This window comes from Haliaeetus albicilla, chromosome 1, assembly GCF_947461875.1.
Source record: "Haliaeetus albicilla chromosome 1, bHalAlb1.1, whole genome shotgun sequence".
In the NCBI taxonomy this organism is placed as follows: Eukaryota; Metazoa; Chordata; class Aves; order Accipitriformes; family Accipitridae; genus Haliaeetus; species Haliaeetus albicilla.
In genome coordinates this window covers 75,795,059-75,810,091 of record NC_091483.1, presented here as the reverse complement: position 1 = coordinate 75,810,091, position 15,033 = coordinate 75,795,059, and the positions used below count along the sequence as shown (strand labels likewise).

General features: G+C 36.3%; 1 protein-coding gene across 1 annotated transcript in view; it reads right to left on the bottom strand.

Annotated features, from left to right (window-relative positions):
• Positions 1-15,033, bottom strand: part of POLN (DNA polymerase nu) — a 106,745-nt gene that overhangs the window by 69,013 nt on the left and 22,699 nt on the right. Inside the window, exons 9-14 of the mRNA XM_069795280.1 lie at positions 14,885-14,949; positions 13,974-14,057; positions 13,479-13,568; positions 10,252-10,308; positions 9,418-9,471; positions 9,273-9,338 (exon numbers count right to left, since the gene is read on the bottom strand). Of these exons, the coding sequence (XP_069651381.1) occupies positions 9,273-9,338; positions 9,418-9,471; positions 10,252-10,308; positions 13,479-13,568; positions 13,974-14,057; positions 14,885-14,949 (416 nt within the window). The remainder of the gene's footprint in view (positions 1-9,272; positions 9,339-9,417; positions 9,472-10,251; positions 10,309-13,478; positions 13,569-13,973; positions 14,058-14,884; positions 14,950-15,033) is intronic.

Below are 15,033 nucleotides of genomic sequence, written 5' to 3'. Positions count from 1 at the left end.
GCCGTAAGAAGACTGTATTTGATTTCCTATGACCAATCCTTTTTCTGCCATATTCTTTGAAATTCAGACCTGGCGATGACCTCAAGTAGTAATGTTGTAGCAGCACATGAGAAAGGACTTGATAAGTGATTTTTAAAATAACAAAAAATATTTAATTTTACTAACTTATTGATTTGACATATTCTGTGACAAATTATTTTGTCAAATCATGGGTTCAGCCCATATGCTTCGTTATATACTGATAGATTACTAAACTTTGCACAGCAAGTGAGTACGCATCTGTCAAAGAGACAAAGACTGCTTTTGTTTCCCATATATAAACTGACTAAATTCAATTACTTATTTAATTTCATTTTCCTGAAAGAAAATTATATTCAGAACATAAGCTCTGTTAAACTAATGTTCATTAACACGGGAGGCTACTAAACTCTGGGATGAACTCCAAGAAGATATGATTTGGTTTTGGTAAAAAAACAGTGCTAAGGGATAGAGAGAACAATGCTTTGTTGGAGCTAGTAAATATTGCACTAATTGAATATTAGCTGTATATTATAGCTTTCAAGTAAACAGTGTCAAGGGAATATTGCCCAAAGGTACAAATACTAGACCTTTAAACACATGAAAAATTACAAGATCTCCAGACTGGAGGAATGTACTTTCTAAAGAAAAGATGTAACAGTTGTTTTACAAAAGGGTAAAATTTAGCATCTCAAACAAGATCGTTTCACATACTGAGGAATTTACTGAGCATATGTTAGCAGGGAATTCCTCTTAAAAGGCTACAAAAGACTGTGAATAGGAGGCTCACTGAAGGAGTTAAAGGAAACCTAAATAACCAATGTCTCTTTCTTCGCTCACAGTGAGGAAAGGACAATTCTTGATTTGATACAAGTGGTCCTTAATTTTAAGTTCCTAAGAGCCACAGCAAGCAGATGATCATGCTAGTACAGGAGAACTAAGGACAATGAGGCCATGTGGGAGTCAGCAAGATGACCTCTGTCCTATTCTATCTTCAGTGCCCCTTATACAAACCACTACTTTTTGTTGCTGTTGTTCCAAATCTGAGAAAGTGTTTCCATCTTCAAAACCCTGGGTGAAATTTCCTGAGGTTTTATGAAAGGATTCTGCGGAAATAAAGAATGGGCAAATTTTCCACTCATTGACACAGAAAAAAAAAGAACTGTCAGCAGAGAAAGCTAAATGTAGGAGGGATGTAGAACTACAGAGATAATTTTCCTGAAATTCTTTGGGATGCCAACGACAAAGCTTTTGAAAATCAGTACTGTCTGAAAACTGGACCATACAAGGCATCTCTTTCACTGTACCTAAATTTTGATCTTGCCCTATAATCCATTCTCTTTTTATTATTCTTCATTTCCGTCTCCTCCATTTTTTGTCTTGTCAGAACTCTCAGATTTTTTGAACTAATTTTTGCTGAGATACAGAATGGGAGAAGAACTATGTACACTAGAAGAACGCTATATAGCAAAATAAACTATTTAAATACTTTTGTTATGTTAAAACATAGTGAAGCCCATGTTGAGATAAGAATTAAACTATATTTTATCCTTGCAAAAAGGAATTCAGACATTAGAGGAATATGCTAACACCTCTCACTTTTGAGAGCTTATAAAAGACAAGACATAATTTGTGTGCCTGTAATTTTTTTTTTTTAATCATCCTCTCAGAACATAAGTCTCCAAGCTTTGAGTATTTCCTAAAAGTGTATATCTAAAAATGCCACTAATGGAATACTTCATTATGAAGAATAATAATAATAATAAAAAAAAATCTTCAAGCAGAATTTCTAAAATCTTAATCAACTCACAAGAGGTACCAACAGATAACTTCATAACAAATAGGCACACAAATATTTAAACTAATATAAAGATCATACATGCGTTTCTGCACATTGCTGAAGATTCAATCTGAGCAACTGTCTTACAGATGAGAACAGTGAAAATGAACTCAGCAGGACATGGGATCTGTTAAACGCCTCAGCACAGAGGTACAATGACTGTGACCACATTGAGACTTCAGGGGATGCTAGCATATGCCAATCTCAAGTATAAGAAAAGTGCTCATCCAGGAGTTGAAATCTGTATGGATAAACAGCGGAAAACAAAGACGGTGACAGACTACAAGTGAATAGCAGTACTTGTTTCTTGTAACCAAAATACCATGCTAACATTGCTCTTAAAGTATTCTAAAATTACATGGAATAAGACTTAATGCAATTCCAAGAGACACAACATAGTGTATAGGTTAACTTCTGTAACAGAATACTCTTAAGTAATAGACATTACTATAATTCACTTTAAAACACCATTTAATTTCTAAGGTAGTGAAAGCTACATAGCTAAAAAACCACTTGTTTTGATCAAAGATGACACTAATTTTGTTTCTTGTTAGTTATGTGTTCCAGTCACATTCATATTAGAGAAAAATAACCTGGCAGTAGCACTAGCTATATTCCAGCATGGATTTCTAAAACATGATCAGTGCGTAGTTTTGGCTTCTACCTGCAGCATTCCCAAAACGCCACTAGCAAAGGCCATTCAAAGCATAAAATGAATCAGCATATAACCAACTACCTTAACAAAGCCCACTCAACAGCAGTAGGCACTCAAGTGCTGACAATTTAATTTATACATAGTATCTTTGAATTTTAATGAAACAAGTAGAAGGATGCAGTGCCATCATCTTTCTAGCAAAGGAAAGTTTTACAGGAACTTTTTTCCTCTCATTTCTACAAGTCTAAGCTTCTCCGAGGAGCTTTTTGCCAGCAACTAAAGGAGAGTGAAGGAGGAATTCATTCTCCACGGTCAATATTTCATAATGTGCTAAAAATACTTTAGCCGATATTATTCTGAGTTGTACAGAATCTTTCATTTTTGAGCTGTAATTTTAATTGCTCTCTATATTTCTGTGCTTATGTTTAGTTTGTAGAAGAAATAATGACAGACTCCCTATCTTATCTCACATAAATAAAATGCAAGCATTTTGTATGTTGATTACCGCATAGGAGCAGATTTATACTGGCTACACATTATCTTTCTTTAAATAACACACAGGAACAATTATACATACAAAGATAATCCCAAATAGAAGTCATATACGTGATTGAACTGCTCTTACTACTACAGAATTACAGCCCAGATGATGCTTCAAGCTTTACTGAGCGAAATGGAAAACACTATGCTATAAAACAGAGTCCATGTATTGGATACACCACACTCACCAAGAGATTAACGAATTTATACAAATAAGGAGCATTACTACAGAGAATGCTAAAGACATGCATACGTCACAGAAAAGGACACTGTGTACTCAAGATGCTAGGAGAACAAAGTTCTGTGATGCAGAAACCTTATTTCTGCATTTGGATATTAAATCAACATCATGATGTTCTGAGGCATCAGGCATGAGTTAACACTCATACAACTGACTAACAGTGACTCTTCATACTGTAGTTGTCACACCAATAACTAAGAAAATTCTATTGTAATGTTAACGTAGTATAAATTTTCATCATGGATGCAACTGAACTAAAGTCTTGTCAACATGCTCATTCACTCATTTTTAAGTAAAAAAATCATAAAACAAAAACTGTGATGAGTGAGGAAGAGAGGACATAGAGAATTTCTGTCTCCAATGTTGTAAATACAGTTTCTTTAAATGCCAAAGCCTTCACTGAAATATACTTCTAAAAAAATAAAGCAACAACAAAAGAGATTGTAAAAACATCAAAACTCTAAATACTCATAAAATGAGATACTATTTTAGTGCTATTAGTGCAGTCATAATCAGCATATGACTCGAGTATTGGAATAAATATACTGAAAAGAAGCATGGCACAAAAATACATTCTGAATACAAGAGGTACTCTCAGAACACAGAACAACCATAACAAATGGAATGCACGCTCTGACTTTCTCTAATAGCATATCAGCTCATCTGAGTGATAGTTGTTTGCACTGACTAGAAAATATGACACTAAATTGCTTTGATGCAAAGGTCCAAGAAAATGCATAGGCATTCTCACCCCTGTTAAGACAACCTACCATTATTTTAGCAAAGCCCACATCAGAGCATACTTACCTATAAATGATTTTGTTACCCTAGATGATGTTATAGAAGACTTTTGACAAGATGTTTTATATGAACCTGTAATATGTCTGACTTGTCTCTATCCCCAGTGCTTTCCAATGAACGTACTTTTAAAAAAAAAAAAAAAACAAACGAAAACACACTCAAGTAAGATCAATGCAAATGTAAGATCCATACTGTCTGTCCACTTTAAGTCAACATTCATTTCAGTAGGACAGCGTATGAAAACTAGTTTACAAAAGTTATATTCCTAATAGTGCAGTTTCAAAAGCAGCCAAGGCATTGGTTTATTTCTGGGGGAAAAAAAAAAGAAAAAAAAAAGAAAAAAAAAAAGAAAAAAAGGGAAGATGTGATCACGTCCCTGCTCCCAGACTTGGTGTCTGGTTCCTTACATTGCATCAGCTCTGCCAAAGCCTTCTAAAAGCTGTGAAGGAAAGGGACAGGGGAAAAATAGTACACTTCAAATTTGTACAGCAGCTCACCACTGCTGAAATACCTTGTGGATCCTGTTTTTGCTGGAATCCAATTGTGACTATAAACTTTCAGAAAAAGTATTGGTAGTATCACAGATGAGCCCATAGCCTTAATGAGGCCAGGGACAAAAATGCCTGAAATTGGAGAACTGTCACAAGAGTTTTGACAGCATGATTCTGACAGTCCACCCTGCTTGGTGTGCGCATGTGGGTATGTTGAGGATGTAAAACCTATTGGGATAGTGTTACAAAAGGGAGACAAACAGGCAGCATCTCATCCACGCTGTTCATAAGTGATCCCAAAACTATTCCAAAAGTACATTTGAGTTTTATCTCAGAGAGAATTAGTTCATTCACTCCAGAAGACAGCCCAGAAGGGAAGTAATACACTGTGGATAATCAGAAAAAGTGGTTTGCTAAGTTAATTGACAGAAAAGACTCGTTTTTGATGGCAATTGTTCAGAGAGGTGTCTGCTTCAAGAGATTGTCTCTCCCATTAGAATGAAAACCAGATGGGTTATTTATTATTCATACTCCAAACACTATTAGTAACACACATTTTCTAATAAACAAGCATACAATTCTCTATCATGCATTCACTATCAGAAAATACTACTTACATCTGTTGGAGAGACTGAGGTATATTCAATATTTCAGGTTTTTTATAGTCCTTCTTTGAGCACATTAACATTCCACACACCCTAATTAGCTTCTCTTTCAAATTACACTCTTGCTTTCTAAATTAAAGGCTAACATGCTTCTTTGACAGGTTGAATTATTTTATTTCTTTGCCTTTTTGGACAAGTTGGTAAAAGCATTTTTCCTGGGGAGAAATAGGAATGCTTTCTTTTTTTTTTTCACTTGGTCTAAGAAGGTAAAAAATTTCACTTAACTTCAGCATAACTTTTTGTTACTAAAAGGAAGGAAATGCCCCCTGAAACCCACCACTTAATGCTTTTTAGTTTAATGATACAAACACCTTCTAGTTTAGAAGTATAGAAGCATATACTCATTAGTAGCATTTCAGTTGCCTCTGCTGCAGAAGGCTGGAGGAAAGAGACCTTAATACAGAATATCCGATTCTAGCACTGAAGTTTGCACCTTAAACCAAATTATAACATCCAATTATATGCAATCTTTATATGTCGAGTTAGGATTTCTCTCTGCTCATTCTGAAAGAGGCTTGATCTTAATTGGCTTTATGCCTTTCTACCTCTGTCATGACTTATTTTTGCTTTACGAGGTGAGAGGCTGAAAGTGGTATTTCAAGGTAGGTTTGGAGAACATAAACAAGTCTTTATGAATGTAATAAATATATTTAATAAGAAAGTTATCTATATGCAGTATAATAAAGTATCCTAATGTAGACAAGACTAATATATTTATACAAAAATTAATTAAAAATAACATATTCAAATAATAAACCTAATTAACTTCCCCTAATAGTCAGAAGCAATCCATCATAGAGTGGAAAAAATAACTAGCCTATGGATATATGACAAAATAGTTTGACTGAAGAATTTCAGGGTTTATACATTTACTTTTAGGTTTCAGACATGCAGATTTTCATGGAGTAGCAAATAGACAGTTACAATGCTATAGCAGGAGACTACAATATCAAATGTGTCCCTATTTAACAATGTACTATGTTATTATATAACACTTTGTTATTTGGGAAAAATGCATTAATTATGCAGCACACATATTGTAGAAGAAACCAAATGAGAAGAAAGGGAGTGCACAGTTAAACTAAAACAGATGTATACATGGAGAGACACTGAAGTAAAGTTCTACCAAGAAACCCCCTTTAAGTTGCTGCAACACAGAAGTCATAAAAATTCATGTGAATAAGCTTATCTATTGAGAGAAACCCACATAAAGCCAAAAATATACATCATCCTTACACCAGATGTGGATTTGTCTGAAAGATCACAGAAGAGTTTATCTGAAAAAGAAATCCTGCTCTCTACCTAATGTCTTGTCATTTCCCCTTAAAACTGAGTAAATCCCTCCTATTTGAATTCTTACTTTATCTGATTTACACTTATCTTTTGCTTTAATCACTCCTTGAAGCGTTTTAAAACAAAGTTAAAAATAAACTACCTCAACAAATATTCAGCTAAAATTTGATATAACATCATAGTAACTTGTCATGGTTTAAACGTCAGCCAGCAACGAAGCACCATGCAGCCTCTCACTCACTTCCCCCCAACCCAGTGGGATGGGGGAGAGAATCAGAGAAAAAAAATAAAGTAAAACTTGCAGGTTGAGATAAGAACAGTTTAATAGAACAGAAAGGAAGAAACTAACAATGCTAATAATAACACTAATAAAATGACAATAATAATAAAAGGATTGGAATATGCAGGTGATGCACAGTGCAATTGCTCACCACCCACCAACTGACGCCCAGTTGGTTCCTGAGTGGCAATCCCCTCCGTCCCCACTCCCCCCAGTTAATATACTGGGCATGACATCACACGGTATGGAATACCCCTTTGGCCAGTTGGGGTCAGGTGCCCTGGCTGTGTCCCCTCCCAACTTCTTGTGCCCCTCCAGCCTTCTTGGTGGCTGGGCATGAGAAGCTGAAAAATCCCTGACTTTAGACTACACATTACTTAGCAACAACTGAAAACATCAGTGTGTTATCAACATTCTTCTCACACTGAACCCAAAACATAGCACTATACCAGCTACTAGGAAGACAATTAACTCTATCCCTGCCAAAACCAGGACATAAGTGCAAAAATATCTACAATATTTATGATTTCTGGCAAGAACCTTCCTAATCCTTTAACATTTAGTAAAGTGATTGGGCATGGCAGTATATATTCCATATCAATAAATGATTCAGAAACAGGTGGTATAAGTTCCATAAACATTTTGCACAAAAAAAGCAATGTCAATGTTTTTCCTTATGAGGAAAAGCCAGCTGTAGGCAACCCTGGATGCTAAATTTAGCGGCATTATTTTGGAGAAAAACAAGCTTTAAGAAAAGTAGATTTCATGTGTCATTGTTAGCATGATGGGCCAAAGGTCATCTTGTGTTGTATGCAGTTGTTCAAGACAGCTGTCTGTTCAGCTCTGACTTGTAAAGGCCTGTGCATCCCATCAGAATATTTAGCAAACTGTGACCTTCATGATCATCTTTTCCATTCTCTCCCATCATTTTCCCCGATCTGGGTGCATGAGAAGCAGGAGCAGCAGTAACACTCCTCCATCCTATTGTTAATTCAGAATCCTAGACGCTTGTTTTTCACTCAGCAAAAAGCACAAACACTTCCTATAAATTGTTTGATGACAAATTGTATGGAAATATATACCATGAGGGTAGGAAGATATAAATGAAATCTGAACTGTGAAGACTGGTAAAAGAAGAGCTAAGGAAGTCATCAGTATTGTGAGGATGAAAACCTCCCAGGACAGGTTTCTGCTAGAACTCTAAAAGTCACCATACCGGTCAGGACTCGCAAGGTGCCACATGAGCCCACCCATGCAAAGTGGTCACAACATAACTGTTGTCTAACCTCTCTACTCCTGCATAGAGCTGTAGAAGACCACGGCCTTTCTCCCAAAACTTCAGAAAGCTTCTAATGACATTGGTACCCATGAAGCTTAAGGCTAGTATGAGGCATGGAGAGATAAACAGCACTCAAATTTGCATGGATAAGAACTGACAATACTTTTGGGCACAAGTTAAAAGGACAACAGCCTCATGGATTCCTTCTAGCCTTCATAAGCCAAGTCTCACTTCTGCATCTATTCCCCCTCTCCCACAGGGCCAGAGGTCAGGTCTTTGCTAAGAAAGGCCATGATTAAACCAAACAGAACATTTCCACAGGTAGGCAGTCACTACTTTTCTACTGCTATTCCCCCACCTATGCCTTGACTTGACCCCTGAAGCAGTCTGTGACCCTGTCTCCTCCCATACCAGGTCCTGCACACTTATCCACGCAGCTACAGGCTGTGACAGAAGTGGAACGCAAAAGGTCTCACCAGTCCCTACAGTCACAGGTCAGTATATTTCCTAAACCCCAAGTAAAATGTTATAATAAAATACATTCAAATATGCCCTTTAAAAGGCCACTTTGGCAAAAAAAACCCCCAAGTCTTTAGCAATCCAGAAAGTAAAATAAAACACATTCCAGCCACAAGCATGTACACAGAGATCATTATAGCCAAAGAAAAGAGAAGCAGCACAAAGAGCCCAAGTGTCACAGCCATATAAGCATCTGGCAAGACTTCCGAGCAACAGCATAGCCAGCTTAGCCCTTCGCTGCTATGAGACATGAAGCCAAATTCTAGAAGAAAAGAGCTTCCTTTTTTTCCACAATCCCCAGGGTACCTTCCAGGGCTCACCAATCTTTTACAAGGAGTGATTCATGAACTCCAGGAAGTCTAGAGTGTTCATGCATGGCTCACAATTCTACCCCTCTACTTCAGGTAAACTTCAGGTAATAATATTAAATTCTGATCCACAGATAACAGAAAATATTAATAAGACTAAATGTTCTAGAGTAAACCACCCATTTAATAAGCTTTTTCTGTCCACCATTTACATACAATATGGCAACTGCTAGACTTAGATGAAAACAACATTTTTTGTGTTAAAAATATTACATATTTTATATAAACAATATTAATTTTTAATGGTAATTAAACCATAATTCTTCTAATAGGCTCACTTACTGGATGTTTGGCTGAAAGTCTGCCAGTCACAGTTCCTGTCTGATTCCATGTAGAGGAAATAAATCCCTGTAGTCAAGTAAAGTAAAAATCCTTTTATGATTTATTTGAAATACCACATTTTACAGGCTACTTTTTATACTTCTACCTTTCTCATGCACATTTGTAGTCCATCCACGTAAGTTGATTTCATCTTACGAACCTAAATTACATAAAAGTTTAAATAAATGCTTATTTATAAAAATAAGAGACTTTTCAAATTAAAGACCTTAATTTCCAAATGCATATTAAATTCTTTTGTAGACTTTTTTTAAAAGACACTTTTATCTTAGTAAGTAATGGATGTATACTCACTAATAGCTTGACCTATTAGCATAAATTAGGTAAGAGTTCAGTTATACCCTAAAGCCAGGTCTTTGCAGATACTAGTAAATGAACTACTGGAATTTATTCTTTTACATCTTATCCCCAGGTCAATAAACTACACAAAAAAGCCACACACACAAAACCGCCAACACTTTTTTTTTTTTTTTTTAAATCTTGGAAACTCATCCACTGAAAACCCAAACATTAAGTGTGAAAGCAGACTAACTAGGTCATTTTGGATTTTCAGGAGCCTTGTCACCTCAAAAACCCCATAACTAGTTATCTCCTTCACTTTCTGCAGAGTATTTCTTCAGAACTCAAAAAAACAATGTTTTGCCCTAAGAGTATGCTTTATAGCACTAGACAAATTTAACAGTGAAGTTTTTCAATTGTTTTTGCAAGAGTTGTTTGCTAGCTATAACCTAACATACTGCAAAACAGAAAAACATTAAATCTAAAAACCCTTAAGAATACCTACAACTTCAAAATTTAAATGAATATTTGAATGAACTTACATTAGAGCCAACTTTTAAAAATTTATTTAGCTGTGAATAAGTTATCTTTCTTGCTAACTTTGCTTCAGTGCAACTACATTATGTGAAAAATATCAGCTCACCTGACGGTATTCTAAAATTATCTTAGGCAAAGGATGAAGATCTTGCAACTTATTTAGCTGCAAAATAAAGAATGTGAATTATTGGTATCCTTTTCTGTTAAGTAATATTATTTAACAATCTTACCAGAATAAGTTTTGGAGGAAGAAATTTTCTTGCCAAGCTAAATGGACAAAATACTGACTAAAGTCTTTCAAGCAATCTCACCCTAGGCCCAATGAAGCCTTCATTCTTTCCTGCTTTCAGCAGGAAGGCTGGAGATTACCCCTTCCTGTTTCATTTCCCTTCCTGTCCCAGACAGGGACAAAAAGACATGCAGACATAAAAACTTTTCCACAACAACTTTGAAAACATGGGCATGGGGGTGGGGGGGAGGGGTGTGCTTACTTATGGTCCTTTGTTTACTTTTTGTGCTAGACAGCATCAATGCAAGAGAGAACATGATAAAAGCATACAAAATAATACATATATACATATTTATACACAGACACACACAAAATCCAACAGGTAAATTTATCCTGTTCATCCCCTAATACAAGTTCCAGGACACCTTTAAGAAAAATTGAAATTGTCAAATCCAAAAGCAATAAAATAAAGCACGTTTCCGATTACTTTGATTGTAAATTGCCATAACATTTTGTTAAGAAAAAGAATGACATTATTAAAATAGAGATTGGATATTTATAAGTACAACAAAAATATCTGGAACTACAACAGTTCAGGGTAAAAAATAGGTACAACTGTACCAGAATGGAGATTTAAAAGCATAAGTTTTTTTCTTGCTACCAGGGAGAGACAACATATTAAGATTAATTATCTAGTATTTATCAGTTGGAAGGTTTCAGCCTACCTTTCTCTAAATAACCGAGTCTCAGCAGTTGTTGGAAAGAGAGTACTGGACTAGATAAAAGCATTGCTTTGATTACTTGCAATAAATCTTATGTTCCCACAAAAAGATGACATGCACTCTTATTTCACTGAACCCTCCCATCTCCCAAGGCTCTCTGTCACTCTCCAAGATTACATATTTGATCTATGAAACCCCCTTCTCCTTGAGTAGTGTGTGATTTTTATGGTTATACTGTTGACATTACCTCAGAGACTGTATCTGGTAGTTCAGGCACTTGGCCCAAAAGTTGAATTTCCTCTTCCACACATGAGAAACAAATACTACCTTTCTATCTTCCCAAGAGGTGATCATGCATCAGCAATGAGTTGTGTACTTTGACTCCCATGTAAACTAGAGCAGTACCATTGTGGCACCAAATCAGAAACTGGTGCAGCTACACAGAGCCTTCTTCTCTTCTAAGAGGGAATTCCATTACTATTATTATGTTAACAAAATGATCTATTGATGATCTGGACAAGGGGATCGAGTGTACCCTCAGTAAGCTTGTAGACGACACCAAGTTGGGTGGGAGTGTTGATCTGCTTGAAGGCAGAAAGGGTCTACAGAGGGATCTGGACGGCTGGATCAATGGGCCAAGGCCAGTCGTACGAGATTCAACACGGCCAAGCACCAGGTCCTGCACTTGGGTCACAGCAACCCCATGCCACACCACAGGCTTGGGGAAGAGTGGCTGGAAAGCTGCCCAGCAGAAAATGACCTGGGAGTGTTGGTCAACAGCCAGCTGAATATCAGCCAGCAGCGTTGCCCAGGTGGCCAAGAAGGCCAACAGCATCCTGGCCTGCATCAGAAATCGTGTGGCCAGCAGGACTAGAGGAGTAATTGTCCCTTTGTACTCGGCACTGGTGAGGCCGCATGTTGAATACCACGTTCAGTTTTGGGCCCCTCACGACAAGAAAGACATGGAGGTGCTGGAGCATGTCCAAAGAAGAGTAACAGAGCTGGTGAAGGGTCTGGAGCACAAGTCCTATGAGGAGCGGCTGAGGGAACTGGGGCTGTTTATTCTGGAGAAAAGGAGGCTGAGAGGAGACCTTATCGACTACCTGAAAGGAGGTTGTAGGGAGGTGGGTGTTGGTCTCTTTTCCCAAGTAACAAGTGACAGGAGGAGAGCAAACAGCCTCAAGTTGTGCCAGGGGAGGTTTAGATTGGATATTAGGAAAAAATTTCTTCACCAAAAGGGTTGTCAAGCATTGGAACAGGCTTCCCAGGGAAGTGGTTGAGTCACCATCCCTGGAGGTATTTAAAAGACATGTAGATGTGGTGCTTGGGGATATGGTTTAGCGGTGGGCTTGGCAGTGTTAAGTTAACAGTTGGACTTGATCTTAAATGTCTTTTCTAACCTAAATGATTCTATGATTCTATGAAAAGGAAGGGGCATCCATATTTGCCTCAAGTTACCAAGAAGCCTGCAGTTTGGTCTTGACTTCATCGTTTTTAGACAAATGTTTTTGGCAGGTTTCTGCACTTGCGTGGGATCACACATGAACGTCTGCATTGCTGAAAATTATCTGCTCCAACACTAACAGAAGAACTGGAGAAGCTTCATATGTGCAGTATTTATTGCACTGAATCTGAAGATACATTTCATCTCTTGTACAGATGTATCAAAGTATCGAAACTCTTTGGTCATTATTGCTCTAAGGGAACAAGATTCTACCAAGATCTTGCAGATCTGACTCCAAATGCAACTGCTCTTACTGAAAAAAGCATCTCCACAGAGGGAAAAATAAAAAGCCTGAGGAAAATTCATGCACACAACAAGTAAAACACTGGACCATACAAAGAAAGTGACAACTCCCAATTCAAACCACAGGTATCAAATAATTTTCTACAGACCCGTTTAACTAGCATGAATGAATGAGTTAGGTCCATAAGAGGATGGCAACATGGTTTTACCCCAAATCTCCTGATGGCAAAGAGAAAGTCTGGGTTGCTATTTCCTTCACCAGCAGATTTTACATTAATGTTCTTTTCTTTCACCAGTGGTCTCTTTCACCCAACCAGTCAGTCACACTGAGCTATCAAAATCTGACCAGTAAGAAAGTCTCCCTCCTTTGAGGAAGATGGCCATACATGCGTGTTTGTACTAAAGTTTTTAACCCTGGTTTATAGCTAAAGTTTAGCTTCAGTAGCTAGTTAGTTTCTCCCCATCACAGAGTGCAACTTTCATTTCTGGCATAAGAAAATGAAGTGTGATTAGTACAATACAAAAATAAATAAAGATTGTTAGGAAAACTTTAGATAAATGACAATTTCACTGGAATATATCTTAGAAGTTTTGCTAAATCATGCAGATATTTTTTAAACCCCTCCCCATCTCACCACAACTTCTGAGGTGGACACAAGTTGTTGTATTTCAGTTCTGTGAACTTTCTCACACAGAGCATGCAGTTTTAACTTTTCAAATAGTACCTACAGTAAGAAAAAACACACAAGAGAAATGTTTCAGTGTTTCAAGTGCTGAAAACAGAAAGGAAAATTATTTGGTGCCTGAACTTAAGTCAAGAAAATGGATTTCAAGGAAAATAGAGCATACCGTAGTAAAGAGAACTAACACAAAATTGAAAAGATCAAATCTTTATTTTTGAGCTATTAAGTAGTATTTTTACTAAAATCAAATGCATAATTTATATAAATACATTCAAATACAGATTATCCAACATTGCCAGATGTCCTCCATTAAAATCAGAAAATAAGATAATTAATATCAAAGAAAAAGAATTCTTAAGTTTTAAGGACAATTTTATATGCTTCATAATACTTCTGTATCAATAACAATTTACAGAACTTACATAATAATACTAGTATAAATACTACCTCTCTGAGCTGACTACTGCTGGTCAAAAGGAATTGTTCTCCAGCAACTTGATGAGCTTCCTGTTCAAGCTCTTTGAGTCGCAACTATAAATTAGTACATCAGAATTATTCTGTTTACATCATTATTTTCTTAAATATCTGCTACTTCCTAGGTTAATGAGTATATTGGACTTCTATTTAAAAATATGGTACTTGATAATGTGCAATCATTGCTGGCTATCAACATCTGGTTTAGCAGACTGCTTATATACTCTTTAATCTATATTTCTTCATGACGGGGGAAGGGGATTTACTATACTAAAAAGTACCAACATTTGTGGGAAAATAATTTAGGTTACTGAAGACTATAGAGATCTGTGAGAAAGACAGCTGTGCAAATTATTCTGGTAAATTAATAATCTGTCAGACCACTATTATTATCTAGTCACATTTTATGCCACAAAATAGGATTCTCTTGTAGCTATTTTTATCAATGGGGAAATGGCAAACTTAGAACTCTCAGAACACGTAAGTCTTAAAGACTGTTTTATTTTTAAAGAGAGAGAGAAATATCTATCATTTCTCAGGAGGATGGTTACTGACAACTGTACATTCAGAAAGAGTCATTACAATTTTTACTCTACAACACATAACCCAAAAGGACCTGTGCATTTTGCAAAGCAATCTCATTTCTGTGGCAAGGCTAATGAAGCAAATGTCTCTTTTTTGCTTGCCTAAATAAACATGGAAGTATCCTAAAATGTAAATATCACTAGTTATATTTATAATAATAAAAATACTAGAAACGCCAAACTGTTATGCAAACATGACAAAACAAAAAGATTCCTCCTCTTTTTAATCACTTATCCTCAGTAAAAGCAGAAAGATGATGCTATAAAATTTCCAAAAGAAAAAATAAAGACAAAATTTACCCCCAGAATCTCTGATGTTTTTTTCAGTTCTTCTTTGTTCACATGTATTTTGTGTGTTTCCATCACTGTAAATACAATTATGTACTGAGAACACTTACAGTTGACAATTTCGATCTTACATGCTTCATAGACTGTAAAATGGAAACTTA